At 43.1% G+C, this 19,817-nt stretch overlaps 1 protein-coding gene across 9 annotated transcripts in view; it reads right to left on the bottom strand.

Moving 5' to 3' along the window:
* Window positions 1-19,817, bottom strand: part of rims1a (regulating synaptic membrane exocytosis 1a) — a 92,965-nt gene extending 73,148 nt beyond the window's left edge. For 4 of the 9 annotated variants that reach the window (XM_079362404.1, XM_079362405.1, XM_079362403.1 and 1 more), the window contains exons 1-2: window positions 18,354-19,814; window positions 12,138-12,212 (exon numbers count right to left, since the gene is read on the bottom strand). In XM_079362404.1, the coding sequence (XP_079218530.1) occupies window positions 12,138-12,212; window positions 18,354-18,514 (236 nt within the window). In that variant the 5' untranslated portion in view covers window positions 18,515-19,814. Of the gene's footprint in view, window positions 1-12,137; window positions 12,213-18,353 lie in introns of all 9 variants that reach the window. The other 5 variants (XM_079362402.1, XM_079362400.1, XM_079362407.1 and 2 more) reach the window with 3 other exon arrangements.

Genomic DNA, 19,817 nt, shown 5'->3' with positions numbered 1-19,817 from the left:
TAGATTTGAGTGTCATTGTTACCGAACATCGATGATTAATCATTAATTAGGTCAATTGTGTTTTTTTCACTTTGGTGATATTTTTAATTAGGGCCCGACCGGTCTGAGATTTTTGGGTCTGAGAGTGATGATGCTGTTTGACTGGTGAACGAATCGAGTAATATCGGCGTGTATCTGCGATAAAAGCAGCCGATACAGAGAGTTAGTGGATATGCTTATATTGGCCGATATTATCGGCTGGTCGATGAATAGGTCGGGCTCTTATTTCAGAAGTATATGGGTAGAGGCTTCAAATCACCTCTTTGAGATTTCTGCCTCTTCCTGCACTTTATATTCTCTACTTTTGTTTATTTTTGTGAATATTTGTCATTGTGCAAATGACATGTGAAAGGTCAAGGATTTTATAAAGTTTAAAGCAGAGAAGGAACAGATTGTCGATGCTTTTCTCTTTGCTTGAGTTCCATTCTCGACAATAAGAGAAATCTCCGGCACCACCTGTCTCCTCCTTTAATCACCTTTCATGAATTGGCGTCTCAGTTGTTGGAGCTCCTCTCGGCTGCAGACCTACTTTGCAGCAGTATCCTTGTTAAATGTGGCCATGTGCACACTTTAAACCAACCCATATTCAACAAATATTCGGTTTTAATGAAGACTTTCTCATGTTGGAGCCAAAAATCATCAATTATGTGTCCACTCATGATCTCCCAGTTATTTCCGTAGGCAAAAAGCATCCATTCAGCTCCCACAGTTGCTTCCCAAAATGGTTTTGGACCACTTTCTCTCAGAGAGCTGGGGTCCTTGATCAAAGACCAAAGTTTCAGTGAAACAACTCCCGAAAAGTTCGAGACCACCTGCTTGACATCCTGTAGATGTGTCCTAAAATAAAGCAGTGTCATTACTGCTGCTCAGCCAAAAAGTTGGCACAGCCTCCTTCTCTCCTGGGCTTTCATAAAGCAGTGTGGCATCAGGCTGGGATGGGGAGCCAGCTTCGACTCTCTTTCCTGTAGTGACTCAGGCCTCTATGGCTCAGTATGAGTCACTGCTCCAGTTCCTGGATCGATATTCAAAAAGCAGGCAGACATGAATCAAATAACAATGAGTCAGTGTCAGAGAAAATCACCTCGTAGCCATTTGGAAATTAGCTCTCCACCTCTCTCTCCGTCACATTCTCATTTGCTTCCCGACACTTAATTTTAAAGTAACTTTGCTCCCTCGGAGCTGCAGTGAGATGTTTAAGTGAAGACCTTCAAAAGTTTCATCCTTTCAAACTCTTCCTCCAAACCTCTCTGCATCCTCTTTAGCATCCCACAACTTTCTCCCTCACTCCCTGTTTTTAATCCGCTCCCCTGCACACACGCGCACACACACACACACACACACACACACACACACACACACACACCGACACACACTCTTACTGTAGAGGAGTCATCTACAAGATTGATTGGAACTCATTCTGTTTCCTATAATAGACGAGTATTAAAAAGTTTCCTCCCTCGCACGCTATTTGTGAAATTGAATGGAAGGTAAAATGCATGCCAGAATTAGAAATGGGCTTCCGGTTTGTGCGAGAGTGTGTGTGTGTGTGTGTGTGTGTGTGTGTGTGTGTGTGTGTGTGTGTGTGTGTGTGTGTGTGTGCTTATAGAAAAGCTATTTGTTTGCATGCAAAGGAGATCCACCTACACTCACTTTAACACCCTTTTATTTGCAGAAAGGAGTGTACAACCTTTTAAGGCTGATGGGAATCGAGGGATTATAAAACGGCTCACATACGTTGTGCTCGGCTGCATCGAACAGACACGAAGTGCATGGATGTAAATTTGTGTGTTCCTGTAATTGTGCACACATAAAGACCCTTGAGATGTGTCTCATAAGATGGCATCTTGGTGTCATATTAATCAAAATGTGATCTGTGAACGGTGGGATCACATCTGTGAGTTCAGCAGAAGTTTGACTCGGCGTACGTGAAAAAAATTAGCTTAGCCCCGACGCCGCCGCCTCTTCTTATTCGTCCTCATCCCTCTGTATGGACAGTACGGAGTTAAAACTGAATGTGAGGATGAGGAAGGGAAGTGAAGGGGAAAGGTGGAGCTCATCTAAGTCTGTGTACATCATGAATGTACAGAATGAACTGGATGCACCATCAGATCCCGGACCCCTTCATTTCTGCAGTCAGTGTTTTTATAAAAAGATGAATGACGCGTCTCCACCTCCTCCCGCCAAAACACCCACTGCCCTGACATCCAATGCTAGTGATGTCATTTCTGGAGCCAGGGTCTGTGCAGGAGGGATCATTAGGTGGAGCAGACACTCATGGTAAAGTAAAGTTCAGGGGCCTAAAAACTGAGGTACGAGTACCACTGATTCCCCCCCCGTAGTACGCTGGGAGTGTCTCACATGGGACTCTCAGATTTTTAAATCTTTTTAAATATAGATACACAAATCAAATGGTTGAAAAGGGAGGAAGCAGATATGGATGTTTACTATTTTTTGCATTTGCATTTGTGGCTCCAAACGGGAAATATTGGAAAGAAAAGTGCGGCAGAGACATCGAGCAGTGAATCCAGGCGAGGAAGAGGCGACGTTGTTGACCCTTCAGAACCCACAAAGAAACGTCACTAAACGAAAATGTGACCCGTCGACTTGAACGAATTATTCCAAATACTCTCCTCGTGGTTATCTGCTGTTTCTCTTTCCTACAAACGTTTGGTTTCCTGATGGTCGTCCACACCATGATTATGCCGTCTCTGTGCTTAATTCTCCTTTAGTGCATGTATGTGCTGTGTGTTAGCCTGGCTGATCACCATATGGCAGCAGGGACATGGAGAATCTCTCGCTCTCTACTTTTCTCTTTCTGTGCCAGGCTCTGTTGTTCCTCCTCCGTCCCTTCCCCTCCCTCACTTCCGTCAGAGAGCTCTCCATGCTGAGCTGCTCGGCTGTACTCTCACCTCCCCCACTCCCTCCCTCCATCCCTCCCTCCGTCCTTTTCTTATATCACACTCTCCTCTACTTTCTTTTTTCTCTGTACTCATATCCCACTCTTTTTATTTACTTCCATTTTTCAGCGCATTTGCAACGGTGTGTCATATTTATCCAATCTGCCGTCAGCGTTCAACAAAGTTTGGGTCATTAATTCTTCAGGATCTGATTCTGGTTTTTGGGGAATCCCAACAGAGAAGAAGGTGATGATTCATGCCTAAACAGACAGTTGTGATTTAACACGCAGCAGTGTGAGTCTGTGTGATGTTTCGTATCTCTCCGAACCACCTCGCTCCTTCTGCACACTCCTCTACTCTTCTCACCTCCCCCCTTCCTCCCCTCTCTCTCTCTGAGTGTACTCCTCTGACTGCTTCTCCAACCACGTCTCTCTCTCTCTCTCTCTGTTTCTCTCTCAGGCCGACCGGCTTCTTCGGAAATCACTCTCCTCTTTCTACCCAGGACAGTGATCATCTGCAAACGATTTACTGGGATTTCTCTAACTTTCTCTCTCTCCCTCTCCACTCGCAGCCAAATGCACTTTAAAAACCAGAAACTACTGAGAAAAGAATCATGCTAACGATAAAGCCAAAAAAATAGCATTTTCATATTAATATGTGAAAGTGTTTCTGCTTGACTTCTGCTCCGTGCCCTGACATGCCATGCCATTTGAATGAGGTCCAAAATTCATTTAAAAATGTTGTTAATCAGAGCTAGAGGCTGATATATGATTACATGCTGTTATGTCCCTTTCTTCACACCGTAGTTTAGCAGCCACAGCGTCCTCCTACAGCAGCAGCGGTACAGATTAACAACCCCACTGCACCCCACTCTTCACCTTAACTCTCAGACCCTTCTAATATGCACCAATGTATTTATTTTTTGGGGGCTTTTTTGCCTTTATTGTGAGAGACTGCACTACATGCCCCAGTATGCACCAATTATGACATGATAAGTTTTAAAACAGTGAGACTAGTTACGTTGGTTGGGAGTCTACAGTCACAACAAATGAAATGGTGATTTCTGCAGAGATAAATGTGTTTTTCAGCTGTTAGATTCTTTTTTTTAAAACAGAATTTACTGTGTGCTTTTCAATGCAACCAGACTCCATTGACCAAACCTGTGATTCTCCTTTGAACAGAAAGACAACAACAATATTGGTGAACTGCACACAAACAAAGATTGGAGCACAGCATCAGTTTACCTGTACAACTCTTGTTTTCTTTTTTGTCAATGGAGTCTACAGCGGCTTCGAAAAGATGGATGTCACCTAATGACAATCTGAGCCGATCAGGGGTAAAAATACGCACTGGTTAGGAATACTTGTTGAAGGATAATAGAAGCCATTACAGACAATTTCAGGCCAGATTTACTCAGCGTGTTGCAGTCATTGCAGCCTGTCTCATGGCTCCAACCTGAGGCAATCTGCTGAAGCCAAAAACTTCAAGCTTCATTTTAGTCATTCAGACTCCAAAATGTGGTAAAAAAACAAAAAAAGGCCCCTTTATCAATAATTAAAGATAACTTAAAGATGTGAAGAAGATTGAAGAAGAGACTTAGAAGAAAGAAAGAAAAAGATCAAAGATAAAGATAAAGACAAAAAAAAGGGAAAGATGGAGAGTGTGGGATGGAAGGAATGATAAGAGAGAGAGATAAAGAGAGAAAGAGGAGGGACAGATGGAGAGAGCACCAGAGCCAACAGCAGAGCTAAGTGGGTAGTGTGCTCCCCAGACAGCGCTCCATATGGCCTGGCAACGCCATACACAGCCAGGCAGCACAAACACACATACACACAGCATGTGTAAAGCCATATAATCCTCCACACAAACAATCTCATTTACACACATACTGTAAAAAACAGCCACCCCCAATCATCAAAAATGGAAAACATAACCCCTTTATAAATATTGATACGACCCCTTTATTTGCTGCCAGTTTGCATCTTTTAAGACCTGATCGTAAAAATCATTCGTAGGTGATGTTATCTGGCAAGTTCGTTTTTAGTTAAAACAACAAGCCAACTGTTGGATTGAGATTTCTTTGTTATCTGCCAAGATCATTTTTGGGGCCAGGTTCATAGTACATTTTTAGAGAGAAATCTGGAAAGTGGCAATGTGCAATTAGGGAATCGATTAGCCAGAAACTAAGGGTGCTTTAAATCTATAACACCATGGGTCCTTGACTTGACTTGATACGTCTCATTTTCTGATGCAATTTGCTTATTCTCATTTCTGACAGTTTACATACATTTTGATATATTTATATTCCTGAACGGTTATGTACTTTTTTTTTTTTTTGCACAGGCTTAAAATATACAGGTTTTATTTTGATTTATGTAAAAATTTCTTTAAATCTTAATTCGGGTCAATAAATACATACAGGTGGGAGGAGAGCAGAACGTTGTTTTTGGTTGTCACAAACCATGTTTTTGGAAGCTGGATGCTGGATGTTTTGAATTTCCCTCAGGATTAAATCAAGTATCTGTCTTTCCATCCAGCCATCTGAATGGTTTCCTACATAAGAGGATCCAGGAATATTCACGGCTGCTTAAGTACATTTGCTGACTTTCTGTTTTGACTCCACATAACGCCATCTCGCCTGACATCTTATGATAAAACTACAGCTTCTTGTGCTTTTGTTTTAATATTTCTGTGCAGCTGCTTGTTGGAGATGTTGTCTCTTAATTGTGGATGATCAATGTGATACCCATCCTGATCAGTGAGCCTCCACACATGCTGATCACCTGACGAGATCCTGGTTTATTGAGTCAAACGTTAACAAGTGCATCATTTTATTTGAGCATTTTTAACAAAATGCTGGGGTGTTGAAGTGTGTGTGTGTGTGTGTGTGTGTGTGTGTGTGTGTGTGTGTGTGTGTGTGTGTGTGTGTGTGTGTGTGTGTGTGTGTGTGTGTGTGTGTGTGTGTGTGTGTGTGTGTGTGTGTGTGTGTAGATGAGAGATTGGAAGGGAAGTGGGATGAGGGGATTTAAGTTGTTTGTAACACACACTGAATTAAGTTAGTGAGATAAACTGGAGATTTAACACTGAATAAATACACAAACAAAACGTCCACACTGATTTGTGTATCTTTGGTAGTTTATTTGCCAAAATGGCTTCTGTTTTCTGGGAACGCTGCAACACTGCTACAGTAACGTCAGACACGTAAGAATGAGTCGAGGCAGAACGTAAACTCCTTCTTTGGAGATCCCTTGATACAGTTAGCAGGCGCTGTTTTAATTAATTAATTGAATTGTTCATCTGTGTTTTTACAGTGCTGATCTACGTCACTATTACCAACTCAACATGATGCACTATTTTTTATTTAGTCTTTAAATATCCATTTTATAGCATCATTCCAGAGTACAGCTGTGGAAAGACAGAGATGTGGGGAGAGAGAGAGAGAGAGAGAGAGATGAGGTGCACCACCAGGAGTCGAACCGGCATCCCAATGTGCGTTATTTCAAATGAAAGATTTGGATGGACAGATTCAGAATTTCCATCAAAAGGAGGGAAAGATCAGAAAGTGTAAATCAAGGAAAACGGGAGGTTCAGTTGCGGAAAGGGTTAAAAGGGCGAGCTGAGACAACGGTAACCAGTTAGCTTGTTTGAAATTCCAGCATTATTCCATTTTAAAAAGAAAAAGTGTTCGTCTTGAAGGCAGAATGACTCTTAACCTTCATGAATGTTTTGGGGTTATTTTATAAGAAATACACTCATTCAGAAATGAGCCAAGGCTGCTTTTCCTGCCTTTAATTACTAACTACACCTTGACAGAAAACACTGAAGTCAGACAAATCACGCATACTAACCCATAAACGGTAACCTTTAACCCTGGTGCAAATTAGAGACCTCCGTGACCATCAAACAATGTCTTTGTTACTCCTTCGTTTGACGATGGAAAAATCCAGTTACAATCAAACAAAAAGCTCCCTTTACATTTTTTAAATGTAAAAACTCCGTCAAACACACACACACACACACAAACACACACACACACACACATGTATCTGAGTGTGTGTCCCTGTTGGAGCCCAGAGTCATGGGACGACCTTGAATAACAGCCAATCCTTAAAGGAAGTGAGGAAGTGACTCCTCGCCAATCCCAGGGGTTAATGAGGTTACTACGGCTCTGCTGGGCCATCGCCATGGTACCCTGCTGTCAGGGGACACTGGGCCAATCACATTTAGTGTTGTGGACGTAAACATCCTTACATTGCAGTACATCTTCATCAGCCATACAGAAGCCTGCAGATGTCTGCAGGTGATTGGAGGGAACAGTTGGATCCGACCTGACCAGTGAGTCACAGTGATGCAAAAGGCAAAAACATGAAAATATATTCATCAATTTCATTCACAAGTTAGATTCAAGGATCAAGTTATTTGTAACTTATACTCATAAGGGGTGTATTTCTAAATTTTCACTACTAAGTTTGTACTGTAAGCTGTGTGTGAACCACAGACAAAGACGAGAGCACGATTTGTCCGTGTTTATAAAACACATTCTCTGAATATTCCAAATGCTGCTTCGACTGGGTCACTGCATTACCTAGCGGCACAAACAGTTTGGTAAATTTTCACTGCAGGTTTCTCCAAGAACTGAGTCTGCAGTATCTTTCCTTTCTGCCCACTTTGGATGAGACTTTAACAAAAATGGACTTGCGCTTGTGTAGCGCTTTTCCACCGCAGGTCACACCTACACATTCACACACTGGTGGCAAGTAGCTAATCCATTCACTCACATGCATAGCGATTGGGGGTTAAGTATTTTGCCTAAAGACACATCGGACATGTTGCGACAGGACTTTGGAATCGAACCCACAACCTTCCAGTTGAGAGACGACCGACTCCGCCCAACTGAGCACTAAGTACAGCGCTATGAACACAAAATGAACAGATTCATTTTGTGATTTTATACAGGTGAGGAAAAAGCTACCTCATGATGCAGGTCTGTATTCATGCTTTTACAGCTCCAACTTTTCAAATACGTCTTTTTGAAGCAGCCGTCAGAAGTCATGTAGCTTTTGCTACTAAGCTTCATAAAAACCAACAATGTCATTTCGCAGATGATGCCGGTTGGTGTGATCAGAGAAGCCCATTGCAAATAAGACACAAGAATGTCAGGACATAAAAAAGAGAAACTTTACGTTGGTTTTAATGCATCCTTAAAATACATTTTGCTCCCACAACATAATAATACCATCACTGTCTTTAAAGCAATAATTCAAGGTTTAGTGTCTGTGGTGTTTCATGGAGTCAGTTTTAAAGAATGAAACGTAAAACTTCAAGAGGTGGACCTTAACAAGAACACACCACTTAAACTAAGGATCATGTGGACTTCCAACAGGAATACAACATTAATTTATAATCCACTCAGTGACAAAGGGTCATCATCACACACACTGTGACACAGAGATGTTATCATTTGAAGGCCTTGCATATTGTGATTAACTTCAGCTCAAGCACTTGATGTTCCTTTACAGACTGAGAAACTTCAACAACTTCCGGGCTTATTAAAAGTTTATAAAAGCCCGAGAGACAAACTCAAAAGTACATAGTGGTCGAGTTTAAAACGAGCCATTTTCTCTCGCTGCGTTCTCAGATTGGCGGCGGCTCAGTCAACAGCTCACAGGAAGTCCATTCTGTCTGTACTGAGCCGATCAACCTGACAAACGTTTGGCAGGAGCGCACCATCAGCAGCCAGGTTTTCTCTGCCCACCACCATGTTTCCTACAGACGTTACAATCATCTGTGAATAAACATTATGGCTTCGGAAATACACAATGAACAGCTGATGTCTGTCATCAAGGGTTTCCTTGAGCTGTGCGTGTTTTATTGACAGTACAGGAATGTCCATTGTTCTACAAATATAGATTATTTAAAGTCTGGGGATTTTGATTTCGGTTCAACTTTTACAAAAAGCAGCAGTCAGACTTTTAACTCCAGGACAAATGTTGTTGAATTATCTGGATGCTAGGCTACCCAATCATGGCTCTACATATCAAACCACACATTTGCCTTAAGGATATACACATTTACATGATTTGCGTGTCTTACATTAAAATCACTTAGGCGAGGTTTATCAGCACCAGATCAACAAGACGGGGGGAATAATGTTGGAATACTGATTGAAATGTCTGCGGAATAATCCGGGGAATACTGCCCGGAAAGGCACAGATTGTATAATGTTACAAATGGAGGCCATATTGTGGGATTCCTCAGTGAAGCAGATGTGCTCCAGCTGACTTACTCTGTAATCCTACTCACTCTCTGATCCAACACACACACACACACACACACACACACACATACAATGCACACAGATAGAGCATAAACAAGCTTTGATCATTGTGTGGCAGAAAAAAAGAAAGACATTACTGGCTGCAGAAGTCACCGCAAAACGAACAGGATGCATGAAAACTCGCATTTCAACGGGCAAATAAGCCAGCGGGGACCGAGATGCTCATATAACATCAAAGAGTGGAAACGGTCGAGTCTGTTTCAAGTAACGCGTTCGCTATTCAAGTCTGTATTAACCAGCGGCTGATCAAATAACCAGGCTTCACACACAGAACAACACACACACACACACACACACACACACACACAGTGGTGAAGAAAAGATGATCACTCAGCATTTTTAAAGAATCACTCCTGACCAAATCTCTGCTAATTGGAAACAAGATGGGAGGCGTTATTCCCGGAGAAGATTCTGTGACCTCTAAGCACCTCCATTTTCAAGATGATGTTCGAAGCATTACGCAACTTAAATGGAAATTTAAAAGTAAAAAAAAGGGATGAGGCACGAGTCAAGCTGGAACTACATATCCTGATGTCAGTGAAAATCATCAACATCTCTTTGATAATTTAAAGAGACTCTTTCTAAATGTTATGAGCGTCACTGACAGAGATGTATTTTTAATCGATAAAGAAACAACAGTGTTTGTGTTCAGTGTGATTCTTACCATGTGCTGCTTTAAACTGAGCTGAGCTCTAACATGCTGATGTGAAGAATCTATCAGTTTGATCAGTCCTAATTGCTCCACCGTGATGATGAGTAAAAAATAAAAATCGACAGGATAACCTCTGTAATTGGACGTCTGCTTTTAACTTCATCTTTGATCTGTCTGATGTTATCCAATAAAGGGACAGGTGCACATCCAGAGGCTGAAACCGCTCAGATGTCTCGTCCCCTTTGACGTCCACATAACCCCCTTTCTGTGAGAAAACATGAGGCTTCAATCATTACAACATGTGCAGCCCAATGAAAAGAGGGATCCAGATCCAGATCCATAACTTCAGTGGAAGAAAAAAGCTTGACAAAAAAGTTCAATATATCCCAATACAATCTTTTAAAATTTAATACAATCAATTATTTTAATGATCAATAACGTCAAAGAGCACCAAAGCTTTTCAGAAAACTACAAATCTTCTGTTGTTGCACAAGAAAGACAGTAAACAGTCTAAATTGCACAAAAACGGAAGTGGAAGTTTGCCTGCAATTTTTCTTTTGGTAATAAAACAAAAGAATTTAACAATCACTTGGAGCTTCAGACAGCTGTTTTTGATGCCCTTGTACAGAAACAGGTAGCAATAACATCTGAGTTTTATGAGAGTTGTATCAAGTTTAAACATCCGGTATGTTGAGTGTGCCACCATTTAAATAAACTGAACTGCGTTTTAGCTGAATCATCTCTTCTGTCTTCTGTTCGGTTTTAGCTTACTTTAGCTCATCAGTGGAGCAACAGATCACATTATGCAATCTGTACCGTGAGCAGGCTCCTTTGACACCCGAAGTGAGTGGTGCGAGTGCTCCTGGTACACTTCCTTGGCCATGGCACGGATGAAAGAGGTGGGCTTTGGCACGGTATGTTAGGATGCACGAGCACAAGGACGGGCACACAACGTAGACTCCACTGTGCATCCCTTTTCTTTTATTTTAGAGTCTATCTGTCTTGCAAACCAAGCGTGCTTCATGATCACGTAAATGTGACACGTTATGTACGTATATCCTGGAACAATGTGAGTGCAGGCCAGCTGGGGAATGTGGAAGGGGGTGCTATTTTACTTCAGCACAGAACGGGGCAACAGAGCCGAGTGTGAGTGTGCCCGAAGTGAACCATAGTAAACCTTTTACTCCATCACCTGACCAGTTGGGCCTGACCACACCTGATTGGTTAATGTTGGAATGTGATGAAAGCATCATGGACCTGTCGATGACATGCTTCAGGGTTCCTTGTGCATATATATATAAGATGCAGTGGAACAGAAGTTAGTGACCTGGGATGGGAAATGTAATGTGCAGCGAAAGAGATCAATGCATTCATGCAAAATCCTGCACCGCGTGTTTACTAGCTTAACTACACCAGGTTACCTACAAACTAGCCTATGATGTTTTTTAGTCAGTTCCTCAAGTTTCTACCTTTGGCTGACTGCAAAAAAAAAAAAAAAAAACTCTAAATAGTTGCCATATTGAAATACAGCCTTATGGTGCATCTCTTGCAAACAGTCAACAAAAACCACCTGCACAGAAGCATCCACATGATGGAAGTCTTCCCTCCTGATTAGCAGCTTGACAGGACAGCTGAGCAAACTGAGAGACAGCCAGAGAAGCCTTTCTAAAAGGGGAGACAGCATCTTTAGTTCCTAAAGACTCAACGGGACCTGGACTGGACTTATCACACTGATTGTGTCCATCTCCAACACTAGAAACTACATCGTTACTGTCTGAGAGATGACAGACAGCGACTCTATCTTTGTGTTTAACACAAAGGTTAAGGAGTGTGTGGATTCCTGACGTTTATTTTCACTAAAATATTTCCTGACAACAAATCCGGCGGTCTAAACAAGGCCACTCCACTTACAGTATCATAGAAATTGCATAATAATGGCCTGAGTCACACTTGTGAAAAAGACCAGAACACACATTTATCTTTCATGCCGTGACTCATCCAAGGTGTAGAATAAATTTCACAACCGAACAGGAATGTGAGACAAAAGGACAGACTGCAGGCTAATCAAAGGAGGCTGTTGGACCAGCGGGGTGTGATGACGATAAAGTGACGCAATAGCAACTATTAACCACTCTCCTTAACTAATTTTAGGACAGTTTAGAATCCTACAAAGGGGGGGTGTCGACTTGTTGGAGTAAAAAATGGAACTCACCGGACGTCGTTTTGCTGCGGAGGTTTCTTCTGGCCAACCAGATTAACCGTTCTTGCTTGGATAGGCTTCTCTTCTCTGAAACATACAAAGTTAGGATTTTGACTTTGGTCGCTCTCAGTTAATCTGTATGCAGATCATTTACACATCTCTGAAATCTCATTGCAGGATAAACAAAAGCTCGCTGAACGGCCTGGATGTGTTGTCCGACTGTTTGAACTCGTTGTCTCATCATCGTATCTTGTTCTTTAATGGAAATCTCTAATGTTTTTATAAATCTGGGCACTAGTTTAGTTTCAATACAGAACTGTATGGTCTGAAAGAATAGATGGCTTCAGGTTGTATTATTCCTTCAGACCATAATGAACATAAAAAATGAACCCAATCAAATATTTATCAATAAAAAAAACAAGTTTATTTACATTTTACACAGAGCTGGGAATGTTATTGATTATTTCAAGTGTTGACATTATGGATTCCTACTCAATCAATCAATCAATCTTAATTTGTATAGCGCTAACTCATAGCAAGTGTTATCTAAGACACTTTACAAAAAGCAGGTAAAAGACCGTAGTCACTGCTAGATTACAAAGGCCAAGCGTCAATCCGTCATGAGCGTAGAGCTTAACAACATTGAGTTAGAAGTTACAGTGACAAGAGAAAACTTCCTCTTGAGAGGCAGAACACTCGGGCACATCCAGGCTCTCGGTGAACAGCTCTCAGTCGACACGACGTCAGGCTACAAAAAGAGCCCTTTTTCAAGTTTTCATCGCTCTTTTCAAATCCTGACAACTCCACAGACTATCATGCAGAACACAGGACTTGCTAGTCTTTCCCTGTCACAATCGTTTCAGTCGTTTGTGTCGTTGTGTGACCTTGATGTTGGACTTGTAAATTCTGACCCAATGCTTTATTCGCGTGTGGGCAGATAGTACATCGGGGGGCGCCTGTAGTCTGATGGTTAGTGGATTCAAATCCAACCAATAGTATGTCTCTCATCCAAAGTCCTATCTTAGAATAAAAGCATAAAAAAACCCAAAATTTAAAATATAGGTAGAGAGAACTGTAGGCCAGTAACTTAGTTAAAACTATATTTGTTGAAGGGGTCCAGTAGCTATGAAAAGAGAAGCTATAAATAGTCTAGTCTCAAACACATAAATCTGTCTTTGGAAAAATCCTTTTGGTTATGTTGTCAACAATTTCAGCCTGACAAAGGCAAAAATAACCACTTTTAGAGGAAGTACTTGAAGAGGCCGCTCGGCTTGTAAAGAGGCGCTGGTTTTAAAGCAAAGGAATAAGAGTTTGATGTCTGTTGTTAGTTTTCATAGCCCAGCATCTTGTTTCATGTCAACTGACTTCAAACAGTAACCTCACTCAAACAAACAAACCGAACTCTCAGGAAAACACTCTCAATGTTTCACATGACGCACCCCGGAACATTTCTAGAACTTTTCAGGCAGACCGCCCCCTTAAGTCTTCCTGACTTGCTTTTCAAAACCTGCACCATACAAAGGGAGGAGGGGGGATCTGAGGAGGGAAGACATGATGATAAAAAAAAGAATAAACGATGCGGAAATGGAAAATGAAGCGACACAATGCTGATGTGCGGATTCAATGCTGCTCAGTCTGAATGCTGGGTGTAGTTCGACACATATCAACAAAGTTTGCTCGCTGTGACTTTTCCGGAATCAGCTCATCCCAACTTTTACAAAGCAACTGACAGGAACAATTCCAGGTAAATATGAAGTGAATGATTCTGCAGCTTGTTTTGCGCTCATACATGAAACTAACCACTGAACATTTCAGGAGTTTTGTGCATGTGTGAAAGCACCATAAGCTGTTAGGAACGCCACATTAGACTCGCTTTGCAGTGCTGGAGAAACCCTCACAAGCCTGAGACAATGACATGTTTTCAATATGTCCACTGACACGTTTACTGTTAGATTCAAAACCAGCTCATCCATAAAACATGAAGCGCGGGCTCTGATCAGTCGGATCACAGAGGAAACCGGAGAGAGAAATCCCCACCAACGCCCACCCTGTCTGAAACAGAAGACGTGTCTTTTATCGTCAATACTGTGGTGGGCACCCCTCTCATTAAGACACATTCCTGCATGTTAGATACGATGATGGCTCTTTCTTCTGAGCATGCTTTGCCGCACTGACAGGTATAATAACTAGTGACTGATGAAGATTGACGTCCTCGCGGTACTCTGCTTAAAGAGGATACTGCCTTCCTGACAATCCGATGGACTTTTTCTTCTTCTTCTTCATTAAATATAATCATTCAATAAACTAAGATTTGGGCTGTTCCATTGGTGTCTGCTGACAAATAATGAAATGGCCGTGCCTTTGGGATTTGAGGTTGGAGCATATCAACAAATAATGTACTCTAAATACATTAACATACATACATTAAAAAAAGCCTTAGCTACATATAGATTTTTCATTGTGTTCTCATAGCGTTTCAGACATCCACTGGCTTCGGCTCACATCTGTAAGGCACGAAATAAATGAGCTGACTCATGAAATAACTTATGTAAGCTCGGCGATATTAAGCCTGAACAATTCCAGCAACTTTGCAAGAATCTGCTAATACGTTTGAATATTGAATCCAAACAAGATCATCAGATGCTAAAGTGCAGATTAGAAAGTCTGCAATATGCCAGTTCACTCATGCACACACACACACACACACACACACACACACACACACACACACACACAACATTACAGTTATCGATCACACAACTCCAGCAACTTTGGGAGAGTTTGCTAATATTCTTTAATATTGTGTAAACAATGAGAGGAGGACAACCAACGTGTCTGTAACTTCTTGTTGAACTTACTGCATCACAAAAAAATGTTGATCAAAATGATGCGTCAGTCTCTCTCTGTGAGTCCTGTCGGATCACAGACTAATCAGCACCAATTCTTCAGACTTCTTCGTGGGATTTGAATCTTTAATGTTCTTGAGGTAAAAAATTCCAGGACTCCATGATCGGTTACATTCAGTCATGACAGGATGTGATTCATCTTTGAGCATAACAGTAACCCTTAAATTCACAGATGACACACAGAATAGTTGATGGACCCGATTGGTTTCTATCAGATGTTTTTCTCTCTGAAAGATTTAGTTGTCAATTTCAGAAATGTTTGACTTTTAGTTTTTTTTGATGTTTCAAATCTCCCTGCAATATTATACACCGTGTCGATTTTCTAAACGCTGATATCAAATTGCTACTGTAGACAACACAAGCCTTAATACTGAGCTCAGATTGCACGTTGATCCCCAATGATCAATTGTTTTCCCCCGTGTATTGAGTCATAATGACAATTAAGGCCACATTTGGGACGCCTGAAGACCGCCCGACAGAAAGTCTCACATGTTTGACTTTTTTTTTTCTGCCTTCTACGACGTGTTCCGTCACGTCGCTGACGTGGACCAGTGAGAGCACAGAGCGCTCTGCACACGTAAAGGTCACAAACAAAAAGCATACAAACAAAAAAGGCAAAGTGAAAGAAGACTGATGAAGATGGAACAAGGAGACACAGGCAACAAAATGTGCGCTTCTTGTTCGTTTGTTTCATCCACAGTCTTCTTCTCCAGACCTCAAACCCCGCCCCTCTTCATCACGATTGGTCGGATAACACCGTGAAGTCTGACGGTCGATGGCTCTGTGATCGCCTGATCGGACACAATGAGCATCGTAGCAGTCGTGTGACCTCAGCATGCATCCATACATTTCGGGGACTCCAGTTTCCAGTCATAAAAACTCAACTTGAGTTATTTCTCGGGATCTTGACCTTTTATCTCGTCTCTGGAAACAATGCTGTGACAATTTGTTTGTTTCTCGTAATCGTGACAAAAACACTGAAATGAACTTTTAGACGTGGGGAAAACCAACGTTGTCATTCAGAGACGACAACATTTAGTTTAAGTCGAACCCCTGTAACCTAAAAATACCTCAAAACAAAATGTCTAGTTGCATGTCCGCTGAGGGCTTCCGTAGTAGATCAGCAAGGCTAAAATATTTAAAATAAAGACAAGCCTACAACATGCACTTATCACAGTGTACTTCAGTGTATCTGCTCTATAAATAGCACATACTGCTCATCCAGTCGTGATGAAACTGATGAAAGAAAGCGCACACCTGCCAGTTGTTCTAACCCTGTTTCATCATTTCTGTATTGTAAAGAGGCATGGCCTTAAACTGTCAGCTAGTTTGACGCTTGCAACAAGAAAATGCACAAACCTTGAGTATTTGTAACTTCACTTCAACGCACAACAGAGGTTGACTCCTATGTGTTCATAACATGCAAAAGGACTGCTATTCATAGGTCACTGGTGTCTGTTGTATTGCCGTGGGGAGGGGCTTTACTGTACTACGTCTCTGTACTTATGTAACTGGGATTTAGGCTTTAAAGAAGATATCAAGGATTGTAGCAGAGGTTAACAATTCTTCCCTCAGTCTATCTGTCTGTTGTTTATAGCCACTTTAACGCGGAGTGATTATTGACAGGATGTCATTGTTCACCCACATTATATTCACCATCATATCATAGCTGCTTTGAACTCACAGTAAATGTACCATATCGAGTGATCCTGTGTGCGTTAATAGCTTGGAAAGTGAGGGTGAGTATACCTAAAAATGCTCCTAAGTGTGGAGTATTCTCTGCCTCTCTGCATTACAACCCACACTACCCTACTGCTAGCACACTCACCATGCATGTATTAGTCAACCAGTGCAGCTTTTCAGTGCAGACCTAATCGCACAGACACACACACACACACACACACACACACACACACACACACACTGCTCTCCATCCAAACAGTGATGAGAGGAAACACTTCTGAGGCCAATATAGTACAAGACATGTATGTGCTGACAGCCCTGCCTTATTTGCAGCCGCCACAGTATGACATGACTGAATCCACGGCTTCTCATACATTACTGAAAATGATCCATAGCCACTTAGAGTTGGAGCTATATATTGGACATTTCCTTCTTTAGATGCAATGAATCGATCTTCCGTTCCAGTGCTGGGCTATCGGTCCGCACAGAGGGCTTAAAATAGAACAGGGACGTAAAGCTTGAGGAGCGCCTTGCTTAGGTGGGTCGCTCTATCTTTTTCTATCAGCCCATCTATGCATGCTGCTCCATGCAGACCATGCAGAAAATGTTTGAACATTCTCTGGTCCTGGAGGAGGTAAAAGAGGAAGATGTGGGCTCTTTCCTGCACCAATTGCAGAGGCCAAATAATCAGGAGGAGACTTTTCTCCTCACAATGCATGCATGTATGTATGTACAGTATGTACGTATGGATTGTGGTGGTATAAGAGGAGGAGGTGGGTGTAGCTCCTGATTCAAAATGACATTACACAGGCACCTTCTCCCTCGCTGTTACAGGCCTACTGGTTCTATAACAGCCCGTGTGATGTCTGTTGCAAGAGCACTGGCCTACATACAGTGCATACGGCTGGGAAAGGCTCAACCGCACCCCAGAGCGGAGAACAGCAGCTGTTGAGATGGATGCTGCACAGATAAAAGCCAACAGGGAGGGTTTTACTTTTGCAACTCTGAGTGCCAGGCTGCAGCCAGACTTCTGCTGAATCTATCTTTTAAATATTTCAGTTAAAGTCCTGAAGTCCAACTCAGGCGTTGGGGATTTTAAGGAAACAGATTCGTTTTTATTTTCTGATGATGATGAGGCAAGGCGATGACATGCCTCTTCATTTCATCCTTCCGTCACCCTAGTCTTCCTCCTTCCAGAGCTCCTGACCCACAGTTGGAGCAGCGAGAATCTGCGGACCGGAGGGGAACCTGGTGCACACTGGCCTGCCATGCATGCACACAGCTGTAGTTTTTATGGGTCTGTCTGTTTGTTAGTGAGTGAGTTCTGTGTGGCTTGACCTGCAGAATCAACACACAGAGGGACACACACACACACACACACACACACACACACACACACACACACACACACACACACACACACACCATGCATGCATGGGCAGATACAGTGCTGAAACATCTCAACCATAAGAGAGAATGGAGGTGGATCTTCAGAACGGAAATAGCCCAGGCCCAGTCACACACGCACACATATACACACACACATTCACACACACACACACACACATACACTTACGCACGCACGCACGCACTCACGCAAACACACACTAACTATCCCTCTCCTCTTCCTCTCTCTTACTTTGTCATGGCCTCCTCCTTCGCCTCTTCTTCCCGCTGCCGAGCCAGCACTGCCATGATGATCTTCCGCTCATCCTCTGTCAGATGGCTCAGGTCCGGCTCCGGGATGGCCGGGGCGACGGGTGGGCGCGGGCCGCCCCGAGGGCCCACCGAGGCGAACATCTTCCCCACCACCACCACCTTCTCTCCCTCTTCCTCCTCCTTCCTCCTCTTCCTCCTCTTCGCCTCGGTCGGGATCACGGATAGAAAACCCGCTGGCGAAGCCTACGGATCACGACATGGCCCACGGATAAAGCGGCGGTTTGAGCGACTGATGTGGAGTTCCCATGGCAGTAGTGGGGGGCACCCAGGGCGGCGGCGGCGGCGGCAGCGGCGGCAGCAGAGTCGGGGTTAGCTCCGGTAGTAGTAGTCGCAGCGGTGACGGTGGTGGTGGTGGTGGTGGTGGTAGCGCTTCGATTCCCGGTTTTCAGCCTCTCCTTCTCCCTCTTGCTGCTCCGCTGTCTTCTCCCCCCACCCCCCTCCCACCGCCCGCCTCTCCCCTCCACCACCACCGTTTCACGGGGAGCCCATCTCTCCGGCGGTCGGTCGGGATGCTGGGACACGGGAGGAGGCGGATCTCGCTGCCTTCCTTCAGGCCGGGCAGAGAGGTGGGGGTCCTCTGAAGACGGCTCGGGGTCTCCACTCGGTCCGCTGGGCCGGCTGGCCGTGTGTCTGCGGGGCGAGGCGGACTCTTCTTGTTTTGCAGCGCCGCCGCTGATGCTGATGCTGATGCTGCTGTCAGGGAGACGGAACCGTCAATGGGACCGCAGCCCCTCAAGCGCGTTCACTGCTTCTGCGACGAGAGCGCGCGGCCCTCATTTGAGAATGGGGGCTCCACTCACCGTCAAGATGCGCGCTCACTGACAGCCTGAGAACACACTGGAAATGAAGGGTTCCTTAAAGGTACATAGTGGCTTTTGTCGGACCATTCACAGTCAAACAAAACATCTCTGTATCATTTCTTTTTTATTCAGTCAAAAGATCAACACAGCCATGACATGAAACCATTGGTGGGATAATGGATCATCGTTAAGAACATAAATGGATTATTCGGGCTACACGAGATTGTAAACCTATCTACATTACCCAAAAATCTTTCATGGAATCAAATGGCAGAACTTCCTTTTTCGTTCAAGTGTTAACTTTCAGGTCTTAATCTGCAGCCTGTAATTAAGAAATAGACTCTAGTTTTTAAAAAATTATGTAAATGCAGACCAGCTTTGAAAGTGCGTTCTTTTTAATGGCCAGCAGGGGGCAACTCCACTGCTTACCAAACGAAGACTGCCTGTGTTCATCAATGAGAAAATGAACTAACTTCTCATATGATTAAATCCCCAGTAAACTTTTTTATTTTATGAGTGATGGTCCTAATTTGAGTTCAATAAATATGGCTGTATCTGCTTTAGGAAGTGTTGCTATCAACCAA

Source organism: Symphodus melops (assembly GCF_947650265.1).
Source record: "Symphodus melops genome assembly, chromosome: 15".
Taxonomy (NCBI): domain Eukaryota; kingdom Metazoa; phylum Chordata; class Actinopteri; order Labriformes; family Labridae; genus Symphodus; species Symphodus melops.
This window is presented reverse-complemented; position numbering and strand designations above follow the sequence as displayed.